General features: G+C 53.5%; 3 protein-coding genes across 5 annotated transcripts in view; all 3 read right to left on the bottom strand.

Annotated features, from left to right (window-relative positions):
- THBS3 (thrombospondin 3) overlaps positions 1-1,157 on the bottom strand; it is a 54,265-nt gene extending 53,108 nt beyond the window's left edge. Inside the window, exon 1 of the mRNA XM_058439207.1 lies at positions 1,020-1,157. The gene's annotated coding sequence lies outside the window, so the exon portion shown is untranslated. The remainder of the gene's footprint in view (positions 1-1,019) is intronic.
- Positions 7-5,089, bottom strand: GBA1 (glucosylceramidase beta 1). The gene is given in 13 exon segments (XM_058439212.1): positions 7-149; positions 244-302; positions 593-656; positions 1,026-1,183; positions 1,588-1,812; positions 2,419-2,656; positions 2,892-3,064; positions 3,276-3,409; positions 4,010-4,033; positions 4,036-4,121; positions 4,123-4,197; positions 4,435-4,526; positions 4,895-5,089. Coding segments are annotated over 13 exon segments (1,461 nt in total). The 5' UTR covers positions 4,922-5,089; the 3' UTR covers positions 7-43.
- An 8,454-nt stretch (positions 5,090-13,543) lies between these two features.
- On the bottom strand, positions 13,544-21,978 carry ENTREP3 (endosomal transmembrane epsin interactor 3). Of its 3 annotated transcripts, none has more exons than XM_032154325.2 (12): positions 20,930-21,978; positions 20,677-20,733; positions 20,361-20,471; positions 20,136-20,255; positions 19,901-20,008; positions 18,044-18,219; positions 17,813-17,912; positions 17,407-17,476; positions 16,593-17,138; positions 14,740-14,808; positions 14,386-14,639; positions 13,544-14,291 (listed from the first exon to the last, which is right to left on the bottom strand). In XM_032154325.2, the coding sequence occupies exons 1-12, from the start codon at positions 21,152-21,154 to the stop codon at positions 14,118-14,120; spliced, it is 2,010 nt and encodes a 669-aa protein (XP_032010216.1). In that variant the 5' UTR covers positions 21,155-21,978; the 3' UTR covers positions 13,544-14,117. The 3 variants fall into 3 exon arrangements, with proteins under 3 accessions (XP_032010216.1, XP_032010217.1, XP_032010218.1); XM_032154326.2 differs by having other exon boundaries at positions 18,044-18,216; positions 20,930-21,972; XM_032154327.2 differs by lacking the exons at positions 20,136-20,255; positions 20,361-20,471; positions 20,677-20,733 and having other exon boundaries at positions 18,044-18,216; positions 20,930-21,968.
- Between the last annotated feature and the right edge of the window lie 8 nt (positions 21,979-21,986).

The raw sequence follows: 21,986 nt of genomic DNA, 5'->3' as shown, positions 1-21,986 counted from the left end.
AATGCCCAGGCTGAGCCCAGTGCCTCCTTGAGTATCTGCTCCATCACTGGTGACGCCACAGGTAGGTGTGAATGGAGTAGCCAGGTGAGATTGTCTCCAGGAATCCCACAGCAGGATCCTTGATGGTAAGAGGCATATCCTTAGAGGAGCTAGGGAGCAGGGAGGAGAAGCTAAGAGTGTGATCCTGCCAAGGCCCCCGACCCTGTCTTCACCCCACTTTCCAGACCTCACCATTGCCCTCACCGGTTTAGCACAACTACAACAGCAGAGCCATCAGGATGCATCAGTGCCACTGTGTCCAGGTCGTTGTTTTTTTTTTTGAGACGGAGTCTGTCTCTGTCACCCAGGATGGAGTGCAGTGGCGCGATCTCGGCTCACTGCAAGCTCCACCTACCGGGGTCACGCCATTCTCCTGCCTCAACCTCCGGAGTAGCTGGGACTACGGGCGCCCGCCACCACGCCCGGCTAATTTTTTGTATTTTTAGTAGAGACGGGGTTTCACCGTGGTCTCGATCTCCTGACCTCGTGATCCGCCTGCCTTGGCCTCCCAAAGTGCTGGGATTACAAGCCTGAGCCACCGCGCCCGGCCCAGGTCGTTCTTCTGACTGGCAACCAGCCCCACTCTCTGGGAGCCCTCAGGAATGAACTTGCTGAATGTGGGAACAGATGGTCAGAGTCCCTCAGGATACCTCCCATGAAGCCCTCATCTAAGAAGTCACCCACCCACATACCCACCCCATAACTCCTGCAGAGGCTCTGCCCTGGCTCTCTAGGCCTGGAGCCATGCTGCTGGGCACTGACCCTGCTTTTCTGCATCGCAGTCCAGCTTCAGGCATTGGGGTTGTCTGTTGCTACCTGGTCACTTCCTGCCTCCATGGTGCAAAAGGGGATGGGTGTGCCTCTCCCGAGGTTCCACCCTAAACACCTTCCTGCTCCCTCGTGGTGTAGAGTGATGTAAGCCATCCAATGTAGGAGATGATAGGCCTGGTATGGAATGGGGGTGCCCGCTCTCCACTCACCTGAAGTGGTCAAGGTGGTAGAACATGGGCTGTTTGTAAAACGTGTCCTTGGTGATGTCTACAATGATGGGACTGTCGACAAAGTTACGCACCCAATTGGGTCCTCCTTCAGGGTTCAGGGCAAGGTTCCAGTCGGTCCAGCCGACCACATGGTACAGGAGGTTCTAGGGTAAGGACAAAGGCAAAGAGACAAAGGCTCAACACTGGGGGTCCCCAGAGAGTGTAGGTAAGGGTCACATGAGGGAGAGGCGGCTGTGGGTAGCTCAGCCCTGTGAAGGGCTGAAGGGCACATTCCTTAGTAGCTAAGGAGTTGGGGGTGTGAAGATCCAGGCATCTCAAGGGGAGCTGAGAAGTCTGAGGCAGCTGCAAGTGCCTCAGTAGTTGCAAAAGGGGCAATGAGGTGTGCAGACCTGTGAAGGAAAGGCAAGACAGGGAATCATGGTTCCCCAGAGTTGCCCAAAAGGGCAGGCTAGCTGGGGAAAGCTGGACAGGAAGGGCTTCTGTCAGTCTTTGGTAAGACTAGTAAGGGGTCTGCGGTCTGCTTTGCAGGGAGACTGGGGTGGCTTACCGTGATGATGCTGTGGCTGTACTGCATCCCTCGATCCCACGAGCCTAGCCGCACACTCTGCTCCCAGAACTTGGAGCCTACACAGGCCTCTGAGGCAAAGAGCATGGTGTTGGGGAACAGGCGGTGTGTCTCCCCTAGGGTGGCTTTGGCTGGAGCCAGAAAGTCCAGGTACCAATGTACAGCAATGCCATGAACATACTTAGCTGCTTCTGGGTCTATCAGTACCTGCAAAGGAAGAGCAACTGACCCTGGACTTTGCACACAGGCTTCTGGAACTTCTAGTTACTCTTGTAGGAATCCTGAATTGGGTGGTGGGAAGAATGCAACTAGAGAGGTTTTGGGAGGGATTTTTTGCTTTTGTTTTTGAGACAGGGTCTCACTCTGTCACACAGGCTGGAGTACAGTGGCACAATCATAGCTCACTGCAGCCTCGAATTCTAGGCTCAACTAAACCTCCCGCCGTAGCCTCCAGAATAGTTGGGACTATAGGCCTGCCATCACCACACCCGGCTAACTTTTTTTTTCTTTTTTTTCTTTTTTTTGGAGAGATGGAGTTTCACCATGTTTCCCAGGCTCATCTTGAACTCCTTAGGTTCAAGTGATCCACCCACCTTGGGTTCTCAAAGTGCTGGGATCATAGGCATGAGCTACCACCCCCAGCCTAGAGAGGTTTAAAGTCACAACTGTGGGGATCCATGGCACCCTGGAGGTCCAGAGGAAAGGTGCTCTAGGATCCATAGTTGGGTAGAGAAATCCCTCTAAGTTTGGGAGCCAGTCATTTGGACGCTGGATTTGAAGGTCACTGGAGCGCCATGGAGGCCTGGGCCTTACCACTTTTGCCCAGTGGGGCAGCAGCAAGCGTTGGTCATCCAGCATGAATAGGAAGACATTGTGGTGAGTACTGTTGGCGAGGGTAGGACCTAGGTCACGGGCAATGAAGTCTCACTGATGTTCACGGATGAAGCCCAGGCACTGGAAGGGGTATCCACTCAACAGCCCAGCAGAAGGCTCATTTTCAGCTGTCACTGCCCAGAACTGTAACTTGTGCTCAGCATAGGCATCCAGGAACCTGGCAAGAGAAAGGTCATGAATGATCCAGCCAAGAAGGTGGAGCAGACCAAGAGAACAGGAAGCCTGATGGAGTGGGCAAGACTGACAGATCCAAGTCTGAAAGGCCCAGAAGGTAGAAAGGTGAGCTGAGGACAGGCAGATCTGGAAGTGGAACCAGGTTGAGGGTTGGGACACAGATCAGCGTGGCCAAAGGGGAGGCCAGTCCTGATCCCACATCCTTGCTGATCCCTTACTTCACAAAGTATCTGGCCCAGGTCTGGTGGTAGATGTCTCCGGGCTGTCCCTTGAGTGACCCCTTCCCATTCACCGCTCCATTGGTCTTGAGCCAAGTGGGTGATGTCCAGGGGCTGGCAAGGAGTGAAATGGGACGCTGGGCCAACTGCAGGGCTCGGTGAATCAGGGGTATCTAGAGACAAAGGCAGTGAAGAGAGAAGCACCCAGATTTGGAACACATACTAGCCCAACCAGTGCATCCGGTTCAGCCATCACCCCCCCCCCTCCCCCCCCCGGGACAAAACAGCAGGGGACAAAATGTCTCCACAAGCAGACCTACCCCTACAGCTTCTCAACCCCCAGACATCAGGGCCATCAGGGCCTGAAAAAGCTAGAATGCCTACCTTGAGCTTGGTATCTTCCTCTGGGAGGCTGAAGTTGTGCAACTGGAAATCATCAGGAGTGTCTGCATAGGTGTAGGTGCGGATGGAGAAGTCACAGCTGGCCATGGGTACCCGGATGATGTTATATCCGATTCCTATAGAAAAGGATGATCAAGATATGGTAGTCTGAGTTAATAGGAGAGTATGGGACTCTGCTTATCACTTGCCAGTCCTAATAGTGTCTGAGTCAGGGCCAAAGGGAACTTGGGCTCCTGGGTTGGAACCTGTGGAAGCCGGCACCTGGGTGAAGCACAGGCCTTTCTGAGCCTGAGTCCATAAGCAGTTAGCAGATGATTGGCACAGAAATATTATTTCACTGGGCATTAAGACAGGAACCAAATGTCAAGGATGGGCAGAAGTCAGGGTCCGAAGAATGGGCAAAGAAAAGTGTCAATGGCTCTATGTCATCTTGTCCCCTTCCTCCTCATCTTCTTCAGAGAAGTACAATTTAAGTAGCAAATTCTGCGCAGGGGGTGACAGGGCAAGGATGTTGAGGGCAGCTGCATCTGTCACGGCCCCTCCAAATCCCTTCACTTTCTGGAACTTCTAGCTGCAGGATCAGTAGCAGGCCTGAGGACATCCACAGGGAATAAGGGTATCAGTGCCCAGGGGAGAAACTCCATGGTGATCACTGACACCATTTACCTCTAGGAGGACCCAGCCTGGCCCCGGGGAGTGAAGGGTGTAATGTTTACCTGTGCCGGTGCAATTAGCCTGGATGGTCCCGTACTCAGCTCCATCCGACGCCCACTGCTTCTGCTCTCATAGTGGCTGAAGGTACCTAGAGCAGGAAAGGTCAGGGGGTCAAGAGTCACAGTATGTGGCATTGCAGACACAGACCACTGAGCTGTAGCTGAAGCTTTTAGGGATGCAGGGGCACCACCTGGGAGGGAAGGAGCACAAGCAGAGGTGAGGTCTGACGAGGATGTGGTGAACGGACACAGCTGCTCGGAGAGACTGAAGACGGTTTCAAAAGTCCTCACCCCAAAGTTGGTCTCAGTCACTCAAAAGGATTTATTGCGCACCTACTAAAAGTCTACCACCAGCTTACTGGAAGGCTACCAAAGGACTATGAGGCAGAAGGGAGCCTCTGTGCTACCTCCCCACTGCCTTGACTCACTCACCTGATGCCCACGACACTGCCTGAAGTAGAAGCAATCCTGTGAGGCTGCCAGCCATGATGCTTACTGTACCTGAAGACTTGGGACATTCCTGAGGACAGAATGAGGAGTGGCTGAAAAGCAAGCCCCTCTCCACCCCTCAACTACTCTCCTGGGCAGGGCTTAGCTGCCTTTGGGTGCCCATGGCCTAGTCTCCCACATTCATTAGGACAAGGCCCACAGACACCTGGGTGCAGCTCTCCCTGCAACCCTTCTGATGACAACTCTCTGCCCACCCCAAATCAGGATGCTCCCCACCACTCTTCCCACCCATTTCGACTTCGACCCCTCCCTCCATCTGTGCCTTGCTCAAAGAGCCATGATGGCCCTGGATTCAAAGAGAGTCTGTCATTCATTGAATTCCAGTGCTAGGATTCCAGAAGCACTGTGACAATGCTGATTGGGAGCTCTCTCTCTTACCTCTCTGGAAGGACTTGAAAACTCCATCACCTCAGGGTCACTAGATGAGGAGAAGAGCACAGGGGTTCCAGAGTCTCTGAAGGATAGAGGATCCACTAAACAAAAACAAGGATGCAGGTACCTGCCTTAGCTATAGGCACTAGGTTAGCCCTGCAAGTAATTCCGGCTTCCTGACGTGGATGGGTCATGTGATGACTGGGAGTGTCACATGACACAGGAAGTGAGGCAATTGCAGCCATATTTCTAAAGGGCAATTGGCTTCCTCCGAGTTGTTATAGATTATACACCCTATAAAATTCTGGAGGGTATATGTGAATGACAACTTTAGGAAGAGCCTAGAACACAGATTTGCGTGGAGAATGCGGTAGAGGCTCCTAAATCCCAGAGGATGGGAACCACAGCAGGCACACTGCTTTTTTGATAGAAATGTCAAAAAGGTACAAATAAAGCTGCTAATATAATAATAAAAAAAAAAACTTCACTGTGCAAAATACTGACACTACCGAGATGTTTAACACACAGTCTTTGCCCTATAGAGGTGCGTGAGGCATGGAAGTCAGACACACATATATTTACAGATAAAGACAGAAACGGTAACAGGTGTGCATGGAGAGCTCTCTGAGATGAGGAGGACCATTCGTGGGTGGGGAATTATCCACGATGGCTTCACAGAGGAAAAAGTGAGGGGGCTTATTAGCCAGTGAAGTGCAGGGCACAAGGAGGGTGGGACACTGGCAGTGGGATGACAGGAATGGAGAGAGGGAGTGGTCAGTGCGGCTCCTCTGCAGCGTCCCTTGTTTCATCATCAGATACAGATAGTAATAACTGTTCTTCCTTCCTCACAGGACAGGGAGGTTTGTAAAGTCGTTCAGAAACCAGAAAGTGTTTTACAAAGCCATATCCTCAGTGGACACAAAGAGGAAGTTGTCCGTGGTGTGGCCTCATGAACCACATCAAATGAGATTTAGTGGGAGTGGCACAGTCATGACCTGACTAACCACAGCTCTCAGCCCATTTCCTTGCCTGGAAAATGGAGGCAATGCCACAACCTTAAAGGGCGGTTACTGCAGTCAGTGAGGTAATCGCAGTGCCTGACCACTTGGTGGGCACCTGGGAACTACTTATTTGTTGTTTGTATTTTTTTGTTGTTGTTTTTTGAGACAGAGTCTCACTCTGTTGCCCAGGCTCAGTGCAACGTCTGCCTCCTGGGTTCGAGTGATTCTCCTGCCTCAGCCTCCCAAGTAGCTGGGATTACAGGTGCCCTCCAACATGCTCGGCTAATTTTTTTATTTTTAGTAGAGATGCAGTTTCGCTATGTTGGCCAGGCTGGTCTGGAACTCTGGACCTCAGGTGATCTGCCTGCCTTGGTATCCGAAAGTGCTGGGATTACAGGCATGAGCCACTGCGCTGGACCCCAGCCATCTTTTTTGTTCTTTAAATGATCTCAGTGAAGTCTTTCTAGATACACTCCAAGCAAAATTGATCATTTCTTCTTCTAGGTTCCTCCAGTAATTTTTTTTTTTTTTTGGTTTTGAGACAGAGTCTTGCCCTGTTGCCCAGGCTGGAGTGCAGTGTGATCTCGGCTCACTGCAACCTCCACTTCCCTGATTCAAGCAATTGCCCTGCCTCAGCCTCCTGAGTAGCTGGGATTACAGGAGCCCACCATCATGCCTAGCTAATTTTTGTATTTTTAGTAGAGATAGGGTTTCACCATGTTGGCCAGGCTGGTCTCGAACCCCTGACCTCAAGTGATCCACCAGCCTCAGCCTCCCAAGGTGCTGGGATTATAACGTGAGCCACCACACCCAGTCTCTCCAGTAATTAAGTACAGTCTCAGTGAGATGGCAAGGTTGGAATCCTGGCTACACCATTTACTGGCTGTTTGACCTTCAATAAATCAATCACTCTAAGCCTCTGTTTCATCTATAAAAGGGGAGTAATAACTCCTACCTCATAGAGTTGTTGTGAGGTTTGAGTGTGAAAATGTGTCTCTAGTGCACTGCTTGACACTAAACATTGCAACATGTTAGGCCTCTGTTCCTGGAAGGAATGTCTTACTCATTCTAAATATCCTTGTAGACAGCCTGGCACAGGGGTAGCTATCAAGTTGTAGAATTGAACTAGTTGCTTCACTATGTCAGTATCCACTCCTTCCAGACTTCTCACTTTTCAAGGAAACGTTGCACAGGATTTGTTCTGGGTAGGGCAGGTAATATCTAGTACCTTACTTCCCTCAAGTTCATTCATCTCACAGATATTTCCTGAGCACATTCTACATTTGCCTCTCCTGCTCTATGGAGTTTAGAAGTCCAACCATCTCCACTTCCCCTCTGCATAGTGAGCCTCTTCTTTTCTGGCCAGGTACTGAGCAATTTTTTGTTTGTTTGTTTGAGACAGGGTCTCCATATGTTGCCCTGGATGGAGTGTAGTGGCTTGATTTTGGCTCAGTGCAACCTCTGCCTCTCGGACTCAAGCAATCCACCCACCTCAGCCTCCAGAATAGCTGGGACTATAGGCGCACACCACCACACCTGGCTAATTTCTGTATTTTTTGTAGAGACAGGGTCTTACTGTGTTGGGCAGGTTGGTCTCAAACTCCTAAACTCAAAGGATCCTCCCGCCTTGGCTTTGCAAAGTGCTAGGATTACAGGGTGAGAGGCACCGTGCCCAGTCCGCTTTTCTTTTCTGTTTTTTTTTTTTTTTTTTTTTTTTTGAGATGGAGTATCTCTCTGTCGCCCAGGCTGGAGTGCAGTGGCACGATCTCAGCTCACTGGAACCTCCGCCTCCTGGGTTCAAGCAGTTCTCCTGCCTCAGCCTCCCAAGTAGCTGGGACTACAGGCGCCCGCCACCACAGCCGGCTCGTTTTTTCTATTTTCAGTAGAGACGGAGTTTCACCGTGTTAGCCAGGATAGTCTGGATCTCCTGATTTCGTGATCTGCCCTCCTCGGCCTCCCAAAGTGCTGGGATTACAGAATTACAGGTGTGAGCCACGGTGCCCGGACTTTTTTTTTTTTTTTTTGAGACAGAGTTTCACTCTTGTTGCCCAGGCTGGAGGGCAATGGCATGATCTCGGCTCACTGTAACCTCTGCCTCCAGGTTCAAGCAATTCTCCTACTCAGCCTCCCGAGTAGCTAGGATTACAAGCATGTGCCACCAGGCCCAGCTAATTTTGTATTTTTAGTAGAGATGGGGTTTCTCCATGTTGGTCTGGCTGGTCTCGAACTCCTGACCTTCGATGATCTGCCCGCCTTGGCCTCCCAAAGTGCTGGGATTACAGGCGTGAGCCACTGCACCTGGCCTTTTCTTCTTCTTTTCTTTTTTTTTGAGATGGAGTTTTGTTCTTGTTGCCCAGGCTGGAGTGTAGTGGCATGATCTTGGCTCGCTGCAACCTCTGCCTCCCAGGTTCAAGTGATTCTCTGGCCTCAGACTCCCGAGCAGCTGGGATTACAGGTGCTTGCCACCATGCCCAGCTAATTTTTATGTTTTTAGTAGAGACGGGGTTTCACCATGTTGGCCAGGCTGGTCTCGAACTCCTGACCTCGTCATCCACCTGCCTCGGCCTCCCAAAGTGCTGGGATTACAGGCATGTGTCACCGCGCCCAGCCTCAAGACAATATTTTCTATTTAAGCTTCCTTCTAAATGTTTGGGATTTTAAAATTTTTCTTTCTTTTAGAGACAGGGTCTCACTCTGTCACCCAGGCTGGAGTGAAGTGCTGCAATTAGGGTTCACTGCAGCCTCGATCTCCTGGACTCAAGTGATCCTGCCACCTCAGCCTCCTGAAAAGCTGGGACTCCAGGTGTGTGCTAATTTTTGTAGAGACAAATGGCTGTCTTTAATTTTTAAATTGTTTTTAATTGTTGACCTGTCAGCAGGAAGTAAAGATGGGATCTTCCTGTGTTGTACAGGCTAGTCTCGAACTCCTGGGCTCAAGCAATCCTCCCATCTCGGCCTCCCAAAGTGCTGGGATTACATGCTTGAGCCACAGTGCCCAGGCTTTTTTTTTTTTTTTTTTTTTTGAGACAGAGTCTCACTCTGTCGCCCAGGCTGGAGTGCAGTGGCGTGATCTCAGCTCACTGCAAGCTTTACCTCCCGGGTTCACACCATTCTCTTGCCTCAGCCTCCCGAGTAGCTGGGACTACAGGCGCCCGCCACTGCGCCTGGCTAATTTTTTGTATTTTTTAGTAGAGACGGGGTTTCACCGTGGTCTCAATCTCCTGACCTCGTAATCCACCCGCCTCGGCCTCCCAAAGTGATTACAGGAGTGAACCACCACGCCCAGCCTAAAGTGATCTTTTAAAAATACACATCTGGGCCAAGCGCAGTGGCACATGCCTGTAATCCCAGCACTTTGGGAGGCTGAGGCAAGTGGATCACCTGCGGTCAGAAGTTCGAGACAAGTCTGGTCAATATGGTGAAACCCTGTCTCTACCAAAAATACAAAAATTAGCCGGGCATGGTATGGTGGTGCGTGTCTTTAATCCCAGCTATTTGGGAGGCTGAGGCAGGAGAATCACTTAAACCCGGGAAGTGGAAGTTGCAGTGAGCCGAGATCACAGAGCCACTGCACTCCAGCCTGGGCGACAGAGACTCTGTCTCAAAATAAATAAGTAAATAAAATCAGACGGTAGAAGGCGAGTGTAGAGGGATACCAGCATCCAATTACAGCCTGCCATGGACTTGCCAGGTTTTTCATCCCTTCCTTAGCACGCTCCACTCTTCCCCACCGTTTAGCCTAGTTAACACTTTCAGAATTCAGCCCAGATGTAACTTTCTCTAAGAACCTCGCCCCAAGTAGCCTCAACCCCACATCTCCTGTAACACAAACTCATAGCCCTCACATCTTTGTCACTACCACCCCCCCACCCAACGCCTTTTTTGAGACAGTGTCTTGCTCTATCGCCCAGGCTGGTCTCAAACTCTTGGCCTCAAGCGATCCTCCCGACTTGGCCTCCCGAGTAGCTCCTTTGTCGCTCTTATCACTGTTGTGATTAATTGTACAAATGGCTTAATGGCAGTTATAGCGCCCAGTTCATCAAAAACAATGGCCTGTTTTCGTCAGCGGGCAGGGTAGGGTAGGGACCAGTCCATCCTGGCACCCATCTGCAGCTCCAGTGCGAATCCCAACCCGGCGCTTGTCGCCGGGCTCCGTGAATGTTTGTCACATGTCTGAAGAATGTATGAATTATATAACCTTCTTCCCACTCCACCCATCAAAAAGCAAGTGGATATAAGGACTTGAAGATTTTATAATCTCTTCTTCATTAGTAAAATCTGACCATCCTTACCGTTAAAAATAATAATGATGGTTGGCCGGGCGCGGTGGCTTACGCCTATAATCACAGCTGTTTGGGAGACCGAGGCGGGCGGATCACGAGGTCAGGAACTGGAGACCAGCCTGACCAACATGGTGAAACCCCGTCTCTACTAAAAGATACAAAAAATTAGCCGTGCGTGGTGGCGGGTGCCTGTAATCCCACGTACTTGGGAGGCTGAGGTAGGAGAATCACTTGAACCCGGGAGGCGGAGGTTGCAGTGAGCCAAGAAGGCGCCATTACACTCCAGCCTGGGCGACAGGGCGAGACTCTGTCAAAAAAAAATAATAATAAAATAATAATAATAATGGTGAAAAAGATTAAGTGCGAACGCAGGCAGAGGACAGCTAAGATCCAAAGGTCGAAATATTCATTAAGCCTACCGTCGGCGAAGAGAAACAGCAGCCCCAACCGGAGGCAAAACGAAATCCCACCGCAGCCTGCGAAGGCGCGTGGGTGGGAGTGGAGACTGGGGCCCCGCGCAGCAAGAAGCTGAAGCCATCATGCAGCCCCACCACCCGCAGCCGCGAGAAAAGCAGCCCTGGGGAGGCGGGGAGGGGCCTCGCTTAGAAAAGAGACGGTCACTCGTCCAGAGGCGGGACTCAGAGCCCTTCTACAAGTTTCATTGGTCAACTTGAAGACGGACAACTCTCGCTGGCCAGCCGTAGCCCAGATGGGGCGCAAGCGTATTTGGAAAGGGAGAGAGCGCCGGACGCGAGAACTACTCATGCGTGTCGGCGTTTTCCCGCCAGCACAGTCTTGGTAGATGGGGGCGATTGAATTCCCACAGTGAGTCCAGCCCACCGAGGCTCGGAAGATTCCTAACCTTCCTCTTTAGAGAGCCTCAGGTTAGGGAACGTCCAGTGCCCAGAAGCTGCCCCGTGGGAATCCCACTGTCTACCGCCTCCTACCTAATGTTTCGTCCTGGCCGTGCCCCAGCCCTTCCTGAGGCTGGGTTGTTACGATGGGGAATTATTCAAGAAGTCTTGCCGCCTGACGCCATCTCTGGGCAGTGCTCCTCCCTCCTCCCTGTCTTCCTTGGAGGGCACCACGTTGCCCCTACAAGCACAGGGTCCTGAAGCTGTTTACAGGGCCCCACCCTGCCACTTTAGTATCTTTTTTTTTTTTTGAGACGGAGTCTTGCTCTGTCGCCCAGGCTGGAGTGCAGTGGCACGATCTCGGCTCACTACAAGCTCCGCCTCCCGGGTTCACGCCATTCTCCTGCCTCAGCCTCCCGCGTACCTGGGACTACAGGCACCCGCCATCCCGCCCTGCTAATTTTTTGTATTTTTAGTAGAGACGGGGTTTCACCATGTTAGCCAGGATGGTCTCGATCTCCTGACCTTGTGATCCGCCCGCCTCGGCCTCCCAAAGTGCTGGGATTACAGGCTTGAGCCACCGCGCCCGGCTCACTTTAGTATCTTAACGAATGTTTGTTGAGGATCTACTGAGTGTTAGACCCACTGCAATGAGCAAGTTTCTGATCTTGGGACCTTAACATTCTATGGGACGACACAAATATATAAACCAAAAATAATTTTAGATAGTGATACGTGCTCAAACCATGGCTATGTGGCCAGGCGCAGTGAGTCACACCTGTAATCCCAGCACTTTGGGAGACCGAGGCAGGCAGATTACTTGAGGTCAGTAGTTTGAGACCCGCCTGGCCAACATGGTGAAACCCTATCTCTACTAAAAATACAAAACTTAGCTGGGCGGGCATGGGGACGGGCGCCTGTAATCCCAGCTACTCGGGAGGCTGAGGCAGGAGAATTGCTTGAACCCAGGAGGTGGAAGGTTGCAGTGAGCCCAAATCACACCACTGCACTCCAGCCTGGGTAACAGAGCAAGACCCTGTCTCAAAAAAAGACAAAACAAACAAAAAAAACCATGGCTATGTGATAGAATGACTGGGATGGGGATTGGGTGCTCACTGAAATGGTGAGAATAGAGCTAAAACCGGATATTAGGTGACAGCACCAGATATAGGGGCCAAGGGTTTCATGCTTAGAAAACAGCAGTTGCAAACGTCCTTGTGCTGGGAGGAAATTTGGCTGGAACAGAAGGTGGGCCAGATTGTAGCTGACCATAGTCTCTGGGAGTTTAGAGATGATTCTAAATACAATGGGAAGCCATTAAATTTTTAGAGGCAGAGCCTTGATGTGACATGCTTTATCATCATTTTGCTGAGTGGAGAATGGATTGCTGGGAAAAGTGAAAGACTGATTCAGAGGTTGTGGAGAGAGGGTGGCTGGAGCTAGGTAGCTGGGGAGGTGGTGGGATGTGGATGAATTCAGGATAGGATTGGTTGTGTTGGATGTGGGAAAAGAAGTCACCATGGTTCCTGAGCTTTTGGAATGTGCAAATGGGTAATGGAGGCACCATTGAGATGGGAACAGTGGAAAAATAACAGGTGCTGGGGTGGGAATCAAGAGTTCAGTTGTGGCCATGTTGAATCTGAAATGCCCATTAGACATCCAAGCAGATATGCTGAGTTGGATGGCGCTCATGGGAGGTCAAGGCTGGAGTTATGGATTAACACATAGAAAGATGGTATTTAAAGCCATGGACTTTAGTAGTAGGGCCACCTACAGAAAGAGTGGAGGTAGGAAAGAGGGCTTAGGTGAGGGCCCTGGGGCCCTCCAATGTTAAGCAGTTCAGCAGGACAAAGTAGAATAGCCAATATTTCCTTTCAAAGGGACAAATCCAAGAAGATGCTGATTATGGGTATTAATTGCTGCCTCGAGGTCAAGTGAGATGCAGGCAGAAAAATGGACACTGGGTCTGACACCACTTTGGTCACTGGAAAGTTTGGTCAGAGCAGTGGCTGGGAAGATAGGGGAAGGAGTCTGATGGGGGTGGGTGAGAAGAGAATGGATGTTTAAGAGTGGAGGGAAGAAAAAGAAAACCTATTGCTGTGAAAAGGAGGAGCAGAGTTACAATTAGTGATTGGAAAGAGTGTCTTGAAAGTTTCTTTTTTCTTTTTTTTTTTTTGAGACATGGTCTTGCTCTGTTGCCTAGGCTGTAGTGCAGTGGCTCAATCACAGCTTACTGCAGCCTGGACTTCCCAAGCTCAAGTGATCCTCTCACCTTAGCCACCTGAGTAGTCGGGACTACAGGCGTGTCCCACCATGCCTGGCTAATTTTTTCTGTTTTTTGTAGAGACAGGGTCTCACTATGTTGCCCAGGCTGGTCTTGAATTCCTAGGCTCAGGCGATCCTCTTGCCTCGGCCTCCTAAAGTGCTGGGATTATAAGCGTGAGCCACCATACCCAGTCCTGAGTTTTCTTAAATATGAGAGACACTAGAACAAATTTCACTGGTGACAGAGAATGATCAAGAAAAGAAGGGGAAACTGAAATTTATTGAAGGCTTACATACTGTTAAGAGCTTTACAAACATTCTACCTTCACAATCTTTAATGGATCAGGCAATTGGGGTTACATAGCTTGCCCAAGGTCATGCAGCTAGAGGTGGCAGAGCTGAGAGGCCACCTAGATTTTTTGGACTCTTCGTGCCTGCCTTACCACCCCATTGCATAGGCACACGTCACCCTGTACTTAAACACCTGGGCCATGCCTTTGCCCTGACCATAGTGCCCTTGCAAATCAGAAAGAGCCACTCTCATGCTGGGGGGGGACAACAATTTGTTTTCCTCCTCCAGTGCTATAAACAGGGGCATCTCCCCCGTAGGCTAAATACCCATGCAGCACAGGACAGAAGCTCTCCCAGTCCACAGCAGCAGAGGCAAGCAGCAAGAGACCCCAGAGGTAGGAGGGAAAGGGACACGTTGGGGGGTATACAGCAGGTTTCTTTTTGTGCCAGCCAGTGCAAGAGGATGCTGGGGGCTGCTGGTCCCAACCAGCTGGTGCCTGTGGCTGGATGTGTTCAGTGTGACAAGAAGCCCAGATCAGAGCCCAGTCTCCCGGCTGCCCCCGTTGAGGCTGAGGCTGTGGGGGCGGGTACCACGCTCCAGCCTGCGGCCAGACAGGAGACGCCGCAGGGAAGAGCTAGAGCTCAGATCTCCGCAGCTGCGAAGGTGGAGGCTCTCTCGGCCAGGCCGGCCCCACAGGCTCCGGGGCACCTGGACAGGGACACAAGAAAGGGCATCATCAATAAGTCCCAACCTGAAGCTCCATGCTTTCCCAAACATCTTTCCTGGCTCCCCGAATTCCTACCTGCTTATGTCCATGAGCTCTAGTCCCACTGGGGTCTGGGGCTTTCCTGGATATCTGGAGGAAACGAGTGACCAGGCCCCGACCTGGCCAGCTGCCCTTTAGGTCCCCCAGGGAGTGGGCAGGTGCAGGGCCCGAGGGCAGGGGAACTTTTTGGAAGGTGGGCACAGGGCGCCGTTTCTCGGCTGACCGGGCACGTAGCAACTTGGGGGAAGGGCAGCGGGCTAGGCGGAAGAGGCAGGCTTCAGAGCAGAGCCCTGCAGAGAGACAGAGATAAGAGAATGGTATTGTGGGGTGGAGAGGGGCCGGGCAGCCATGCCCAATCCCCACCCCTGGAGCGCAAACCACATGCCTGACCTGTATCTGCAGAGGAAACAGAAGCAGCTTCTTCCTCAAGCACTTTGGTATAAAGGTCCCTGAAGTAAGCTGGGGAGGAGAGAAAGGGAGACAGGGAGTGAGTGGGAGTGTTCTGTGGACACGCCCACCCTCCTGTGGGAACTCAAGCCCAGAGGAGCTTTCACAGCTCCCACACTCCATCCCCAATCAAAGGGCCAGCATCTCTGTCCATATTAGCCAGCAACTAGATGGTACAATCCACCACAACAGGGACTGCAGTGGTGTTGTTCAGCACCTGGCGCACAGTGCTGAGCATTCCCCACTACTATCTCTTATTTTTTTGAGATGGAGTCTCACTCTGTTGCCCACGCCGGAGTGCAGTGGTGCGATCTCAGCTCACTGCAACCTCCGCCTCCCAGGTTCAAGCGATTCTCCTGCCTTGGCCTCCCTAGTAGCTGGGATTACAGGCGTCCACCACCAGGCCCGGCTAATCTTTGAATTTTTAGTAGAGATGGGGGTTTCACCATGTTGGCCAGGCTGGTCTCGAACTCCTGACCTCAGGTGATCCACCTGCCTTGGCCTCCCAAAGTGATGGGACTACAGGTGTGAACAGCCACGCCCGGCCACTGTCTCCTTTCTCAGCATCTTCAAGTACAATGCCTATGGCTGAAGTACTGTTATTATACATGTTTTTTGTTTGTTTGTGTTTTTGAGATGGAGTGTGTCTCTGTCACCCAGGCTGGAGTGCAGTGGCATGATCTTGGCTCACGGCAACCCCCGCCTTCCAGGTTCAAGCGATTCTCCTGCCTTAGCCTATTAGTAGCTGGAGTTACAGGCGCGCTCCACCACGCCTGGCTAATTTTTGTATTTTTAGTAGAGATAGGGTTTCACTATGTTAGCCAGGCTGGTCTCAAACTCCCAACCTCAGGTGATCCACCCACCTCAGCTTCCCACAGTGCTGGGATTACAGGTGCAAGCCACCAGGCCCGGCCTGAAGTACTATTATTATACATGTTTTACAAGTGAGGGCTGAAGCTTGGGGAGGACAGATAAGTGGACCAAGCTGAAAGTTGTGGAACTGGTTTCAAACAAATCCTTTTGGGAGGCTGAGGCGGGTGGATCACTTGAGGTCAGGAGTTCAAGACCAGCCTGGCCAAAATGGTGAAACCCTGTCTCTATTAAAAATACAAAAATTGGTCGGGTGCAGTGGCTCACGCCTGTAATCCCAGCACTTTGGGAGGCCGAGGCGGGCAGATCACGAGGTCAGGAGATTGAGACCATCCTGGATAACACGGTGAAACCCCATCTCTACTAAAAATACAAAAAAGGAGCCACGCGTGGTGGCAGGTGCCTGTAGTCCCAGCTACTCGGGAGGCTGAGGCAGGAGAATGGCATGAACCCGGGAGGCAGAGCTTGCAGTGAGCCCAGATCGCGCGGCTGCACTCCAGCCTGGGTGACAGAACGAGACACCGTCTCAAAAAAAAAAAAATACAAAAATTAGCCGGTCGTGGTGGCGCACACCTGTAGTCCCAGCTACTCGGCAGGCTGAAGCAGGAGAGTCACTTGAACCCAGGAAACGGGTTGCAGTGAGCCAAGATCATGCCACTGCACTCCAGCCTGGGCAACAGAGCCAGAGACTCCATCTCAAAAAAAAAAAAAAAAAAAAAAAAAAATCCTCCTTTTTTAGCTACTAAGCTATGGATGTTCTGTCCCTAGGAGGTGAGTACCCGAGAAGTGTCTACCAGAGGAGTGAACTCACCCTTTCTTCCTCCTCAGGGACCTCAACAGTGCCCCAATCCTGGTGGGCATCACTGGCCACCTAACTCCCAGTGCCTACCCTCTCCTGAGCCTGGGCAGTGGGGGAGGGGGCTCACCAGTGTCACTGGAGGTGGTGATGCCTGGGTCGCTGTGGGACCGTGGCAGCAGCAGCGGTGGTGGGGATGCGGGATGAGGAGGCCGGTGCCCCGGTGGGGTGAGGGAACCTGAGCTATCGCTGAAGCGACGAGTCGGGGCTCGGGTGGGCGGGGCTGCGGCTGGGCGGCCCCCTCCCCGGGGGACCCGCCGCCTCAGCTCGGGGAAGCAGGGTCCCATCCAGGGCGGCCAGCCCTCCAACCGGTGGCAGCTGCGGGCAGCTGTGGGGGCACCCAGTGGGGGTGGAGCTTCAGGGGCAGAGCAGGAATAGGAGCGGGCGGCCCGTGGGGGGCGCCGTGGCAGGGGGCTTTCCTCGAAGGGGCCCCGCAGGCCACAGTCCAGGCTGAGGCAGTAGCCGGCACGGCTGCGCTGGATGGAGCGAAAGAGCACGTAGTCCACGGAGCGCACGGAGCCCTGCAGCTCCAGCAGGCACGAGTCCTCCGACGGGCTAGAGCCCCCAGGGAGGTCACCAATGGCTGACAGCACCAGAGACCCGCTGTCCATGGACACTGTGGGCGGCAGGGGGCGCTGTGTAGCACCAGCCTGGCCTGGCCCTGCCCAGGCAGTTCCTCTTCTCCCAAGCTCATACTCTAGGGGCCACTGTGCCTCCAGCTTTATCTCAGAGGAGACAAATAAGTCCAGGGTTCCAAGTTGCCGCAGCCCTCCTCTGTCCCCAAACCACCAACTCCGCCTTGTTTTCCCCTTCTATTATCCCTACCCACCCCAGCTATCCCTGGCAGCCCCGCCCTTGTCCACCCCTCATTACGCCCTGCTCACCGTCTACAATGGAGGCCACTCGCTCACAGATGCACGAGCCATCGTGAAGCTGAGGGTCAAAGAGAGTGGCCTGCAGAAGAAACAGCGTCAAGGGTTCAGCCCTACACACTGAACACCCCCATGTGCTAGACAGAGCTCTGGAGACTCAGATTCCAGACCAGCCTTGTCACTTTGTACAAGTCACTTAATTGTGCAGCCTCAGTTTCCACATCTGTATGGCAGAAATGATAGCTTCCAACCCACTCACCTCACCAGGCTCTAGGGAAGATCAAAGGCGACAGTGGGCGTGCTGGTGCTGTAAAGACCTTGACCACTGTTACTATCTTTATCCAGAGGCTACAGCCTGTTCAGCTTTCCAGGCTACACCCGGCTCCCCAGCCCGCCCCAAGCCGTGCTGTGCTCTCACCTGGCTGTCTCCTCGTAGCCCCATGACCGCTTCATAAGAAGGGGGGCAATCGGTAGGGTACAAGGGCACTGGGCTGTCCATGGAGCCATTGTACGTGATGCTGGCAGATGAGGAAGAGGGTCAATGTAGGAGAAATAATTCCTACTCTACAAAGATCCCTCTCTCCAGCAATCCAGGCCCAGCCCCAGTCCCCTTCCTTAGCTCCCCCAGCAAGACCCCACCAGGCCTTACCTCTGTGCATCTGTTTCTGAGCTGCAGGTATACTCTGGGGGATAGTAGGGCGGTGGGGGCACAGGCGGGACAAATTCCTCCAGGTCCAGCATGGTGTGTAGGAGAGGGGCTGGGGGCGGGGACGTGCAGCCCAGAGGTCCCAGTGGGCCTGAGACTGACCGCTCAGGGGCCAGCTGCTGGGGAAGCGAGCAAGTCAGCAAGTCTGGATTCTGGGAATACAGCTCCTCCTGGGCCCCCAAACTCCTCTCTCATCTACATTATTTTTTCTGGCCCTATCCCCTGAGAGAAGCTCTAGTTCTGGCCCCTCCCTCACCCAAAATCAGCTCTCCTTAACCCCACGCTCACCCTGTGCCTCTAGCTCTGGCCCTGCCCACCCACAAATTCCTCCTCTTTATGGCCCCATCTCCATCCAGAAGCTCCATACATTCTGTGTCTTCACAGGAATGTCCACCCTTTAGCCTCACCTCCATCTAGGACCTTCTTTTTTTTTTGAGACAGAGTCTGACTCTGTTGCTGGAGTGCAGTGGCTCGATCTCAGCTCACTGCAACCCCCACCTCCCAGGATCAAGCGATTCCTGTGCCTCAGCCTCCTGAGTAGCTGGAATTATAAGGGTGTGCAACCATGCCCAGCTAATTATTATTATTATTATCATTATATTATTATTTTGAGATGAAGTCTCACTCTTCTCGCCCAGGCTGGAGTACAATGGCTCCATCTCAGCTCACTGCAACCTCTGCCTCCCAGGTTCAAGCAATTCTCCAGCCTTAGTCTTCCGAGTAGCTGGGATTACAGGCGCCCGCCACCACACCCGGCTAATTTTTGTATTTTTAGTAGAGATGGGGTTTTGCCATGTTGGCCAGGCTGGTGTCAAACTCCTGATATCTGGTGATCCTCCTGCCTTGGCCTCCCAAAGTGCTGGGATTATAGGCATGAGCCACCAAGCCCAGCTTAATTTTTGTGTATATATATGTATATATATTTCTGAGATGGAGTCTTGCTCTTGTCACCCAGGCTGGAGTGCAGTGGCACCATCTCAGCTCACTGCAGCCTCTGCTTCCCCGGTTCAAGCAATTTTCCTGCCTCAGACTCCCAAGTAGCTGGGATTACAGGCACCCACCACCACACTTGGCTAATTTTTGTATTTTGTTTGTTTTTTGAGACGGAGTCTCACTCTGTCACCCAGGCTGGAGTGCAGTGGCACTATCTCAGCTCACTGCAAGCTCCACCTCCTGGGTTCATGCCATTCTCCTGCCTCAGCCTCCCAGGTAGCTGGGACCACAGGCGCCCGCCACCACGCCTGGCTAATTTTTTGTATGTTTAGTAGAGACGGGGGTTTCACCATGTTAGCCAGGATAGTCTCGATCTCCTGATCTCAGGTGATCTGCCCTCCTCAGCCTCCCAAAGTGCTGGGATTATAGGCGTGAGCCACTGCACCTGGCCCGATTTTTGTATTTTTAATAGAGACAGGGTTTCGCCATGCTGGCCAGGCAGGTCCTGAACTCCTGGCCTCAGGTGATCTGCCTGCCTCGGCCTCTCAAAGTGCTGGGATTACAGGAATGAGCCACGGTGCCCAGCGCAGGATCTTCTTGACTCTACCCCACCATCCAGTCCCATTCTCTAAAGCCCCCTCTCCTGGTCCAAGACCGGCATCACATACTTAACTCACTCCCTGCCATCTCCCCTTCTCATCCTCCCCACTAAACATCCATTCCTCCAATAGATGAGGATAATAGATAACCCATAGCCCCTGGTGCTCAAAAGCCAGATCTGTAGCCATTGTTCCCTCAGGCAAGTCTCAGCACACACACCCCTGCCCCCACCATACCTGCGTGCCCTGGCCCCTGCTCCCTTCTCACCGTATGCACGAGGTCCAGGGAGAAGATTTGAATGCAGCAGACAATAGCAGAGAGGGTACAGATTATAGCGGCACAAATGGTGAGCCCACAGACGCTGAAGAGCAGGTTCTGGGGAAGGGAAAGGAGGAGAGGAGTCAGGAGAGGGCTAAGTTCCACACATTATGGGCCTGTGAGTACCCCAGGAGAGGAGGCAAGAGTGAGAACCAGGAGGATGTTTGGGGGGGTGCAAGCTCACCTTGAGGGCCCCTCGGGCTTCATCACAGGTGGAGTTAGGGGCAACTTTCAGTTCCTGCCCCGACTCTGGACAGGGCCGGAGGAGGGGAACAGAGGGACAGCACACACAGACCTTTCCTTCCTGAGTGGAGCAGGGAGGGTGAGGCAGCCTGAGTCAGGACAAACTGAGGTGTCCTGCACACCTCCCCCAGCCAGTTCTTTCCAGCTCTCCCTCCTCAAATCTCACCAGAGAGCACTGTTGGAAGTCTCGGGCCAGTTGAGCATTCTTACAGGAGAGAACAGAGCCAGCCATGCTAAGCATGACACAGAGCACCGAAAGCAAGGAGAAGAAGGAGATCTGGGGAAAACAGGGCGCAGACTCAGGGCTGGGACCCTCATGAGTACTCCTCTGCTATGGACAGAGTCCCCCTCCTTCACAGACACTTCGTGCCCACCCGGCTGACACCAACTGGGGAGCCAGTTCCCTTCTTGAGGACATAAATGGGCTTCCCCTTGGGTGCTGGGCACCTGCCTCCCAGTGGGCACTGGACCCTGGCACCTACCACTAGAGTGAATGGCCGCTTCCAGGACACAATGCCAACCACCCCGGAGAACGCCAGCTGGGGACAGAGTGGGCACAGGCTCAGCCTGGCAGGGGAGGCTCCTGAGTGAGCCCCTCACCACAGGATGCACCCAGCCCTGTAAGGAGGCAGAGGACCAGGAGAGGGAGGAGAGGCGAGGATGTGGACTTGCAGCTGGTGTGGAGGGTGGGGCCCGAGGAGCCTCCCCCACCCAACAACTGTGCACCCAACTCACCGAGAACCCAGCCCAAGACGGGCAGGACCTCTTGATGCTCTCGGTGGTGGTGACGGAAGAGGCCACCATGCTGAAGGTGACCACCATGATGCCCAGGAGCACCTGGACCAGCCCCAGCGTAAGCAGGGCCTGCAGCCAGGGTCGGTGGAGGCGGAGGTGGGTAAGGCCCCTGGTGCTGGGCCGGCTGGTCAGCGAGCGGCTGGAGTCACTAGGCGAGGGCATCATGCCTGCTGCCCGGTTGCCTGCCCCTCGCTCGGCCCTCCCTGGCACTTGGGAGCATCTCAGAGGCGCCCAAGGCCCCGTCCTTTCTCCTCTCCACCCCCCTCTCTCTAGAGCCCACCCCCTGGCTGGGTCCCCTGGGGCATGGCCGAGGGACGCCAGCTGTGGGGGGGGCCAAGCGAGGGGCGTCACGGAGGGACCGCAGAGTGCTCCCTCCCCACCACGGGCACTGGACGGGCACCGTGCCCGGGGCGACGATGAGGACGCGAGGGCACCGGCTCATCGCATCTCCCTAGGGAAGAGGGGCACCGAGAAGGGCCGGTCCAGGAGTGAGGAGGGGGCGGCGGCCTGGTGCCCAGGGAGGGGTGGGGAGGGTAAAAGCGGGAAGGATGGAAAGAAGTCTAGAGAAGAGGGGAGGGGTCGGCATGGGGTGACTCTAGAGGCGCGGTCGGTGTGCCCTCAGGGCGTCCAGTGGGATCCGGGGCCGCCTGGTGGGGAGAGGCCGCGGCGCCGCTGTCTCCTGTGTCGCCTGTCCCGCTCCCCTCCCCAACACGCTCCGCTCCCCGAGCTCCGGCTGCCGCAGGTCGGGAACTAGAGGAGGGGGATGGGAATGGGGATGGTGCGGGAAGGAGGGGCGTGGCGGCGGGGGCCGGCGCGGTGCACCCCGGGAGTTGTAGTTCGGGACTGAGACCCTGTCGGGGTTGGGGGATCGCGCTGCAGGGCGAAGCAGTCGGATCTGCCCTTCGAATAAGCGCTCCTCCAGTCCCTACCTCTCTCTGGACCCTGGCTAGGCTGCTAATGATCATTTGGGCGTCCACTTGAGCCCCACCCAGCTTTT

This window comes from Hylobates moloch, unplaced genomic scaffold, assembly GCF_009828535.3.
Source record: "Hylobates moloch isolate HMO894 unplaced genomic scaffold, HMol_V3 SCAFFOLD_5, whole genome shotgun sequence".
Classification (NCBI taxonomy): Eukaryota; Metazoa; Chordata; class Mammalia; order Primates; family Hylobatidae; genus Hylobates; species Hylobates moloch.
This window is presented reverse-complemented; position numbering and strand designations above follow the sequence as displayed.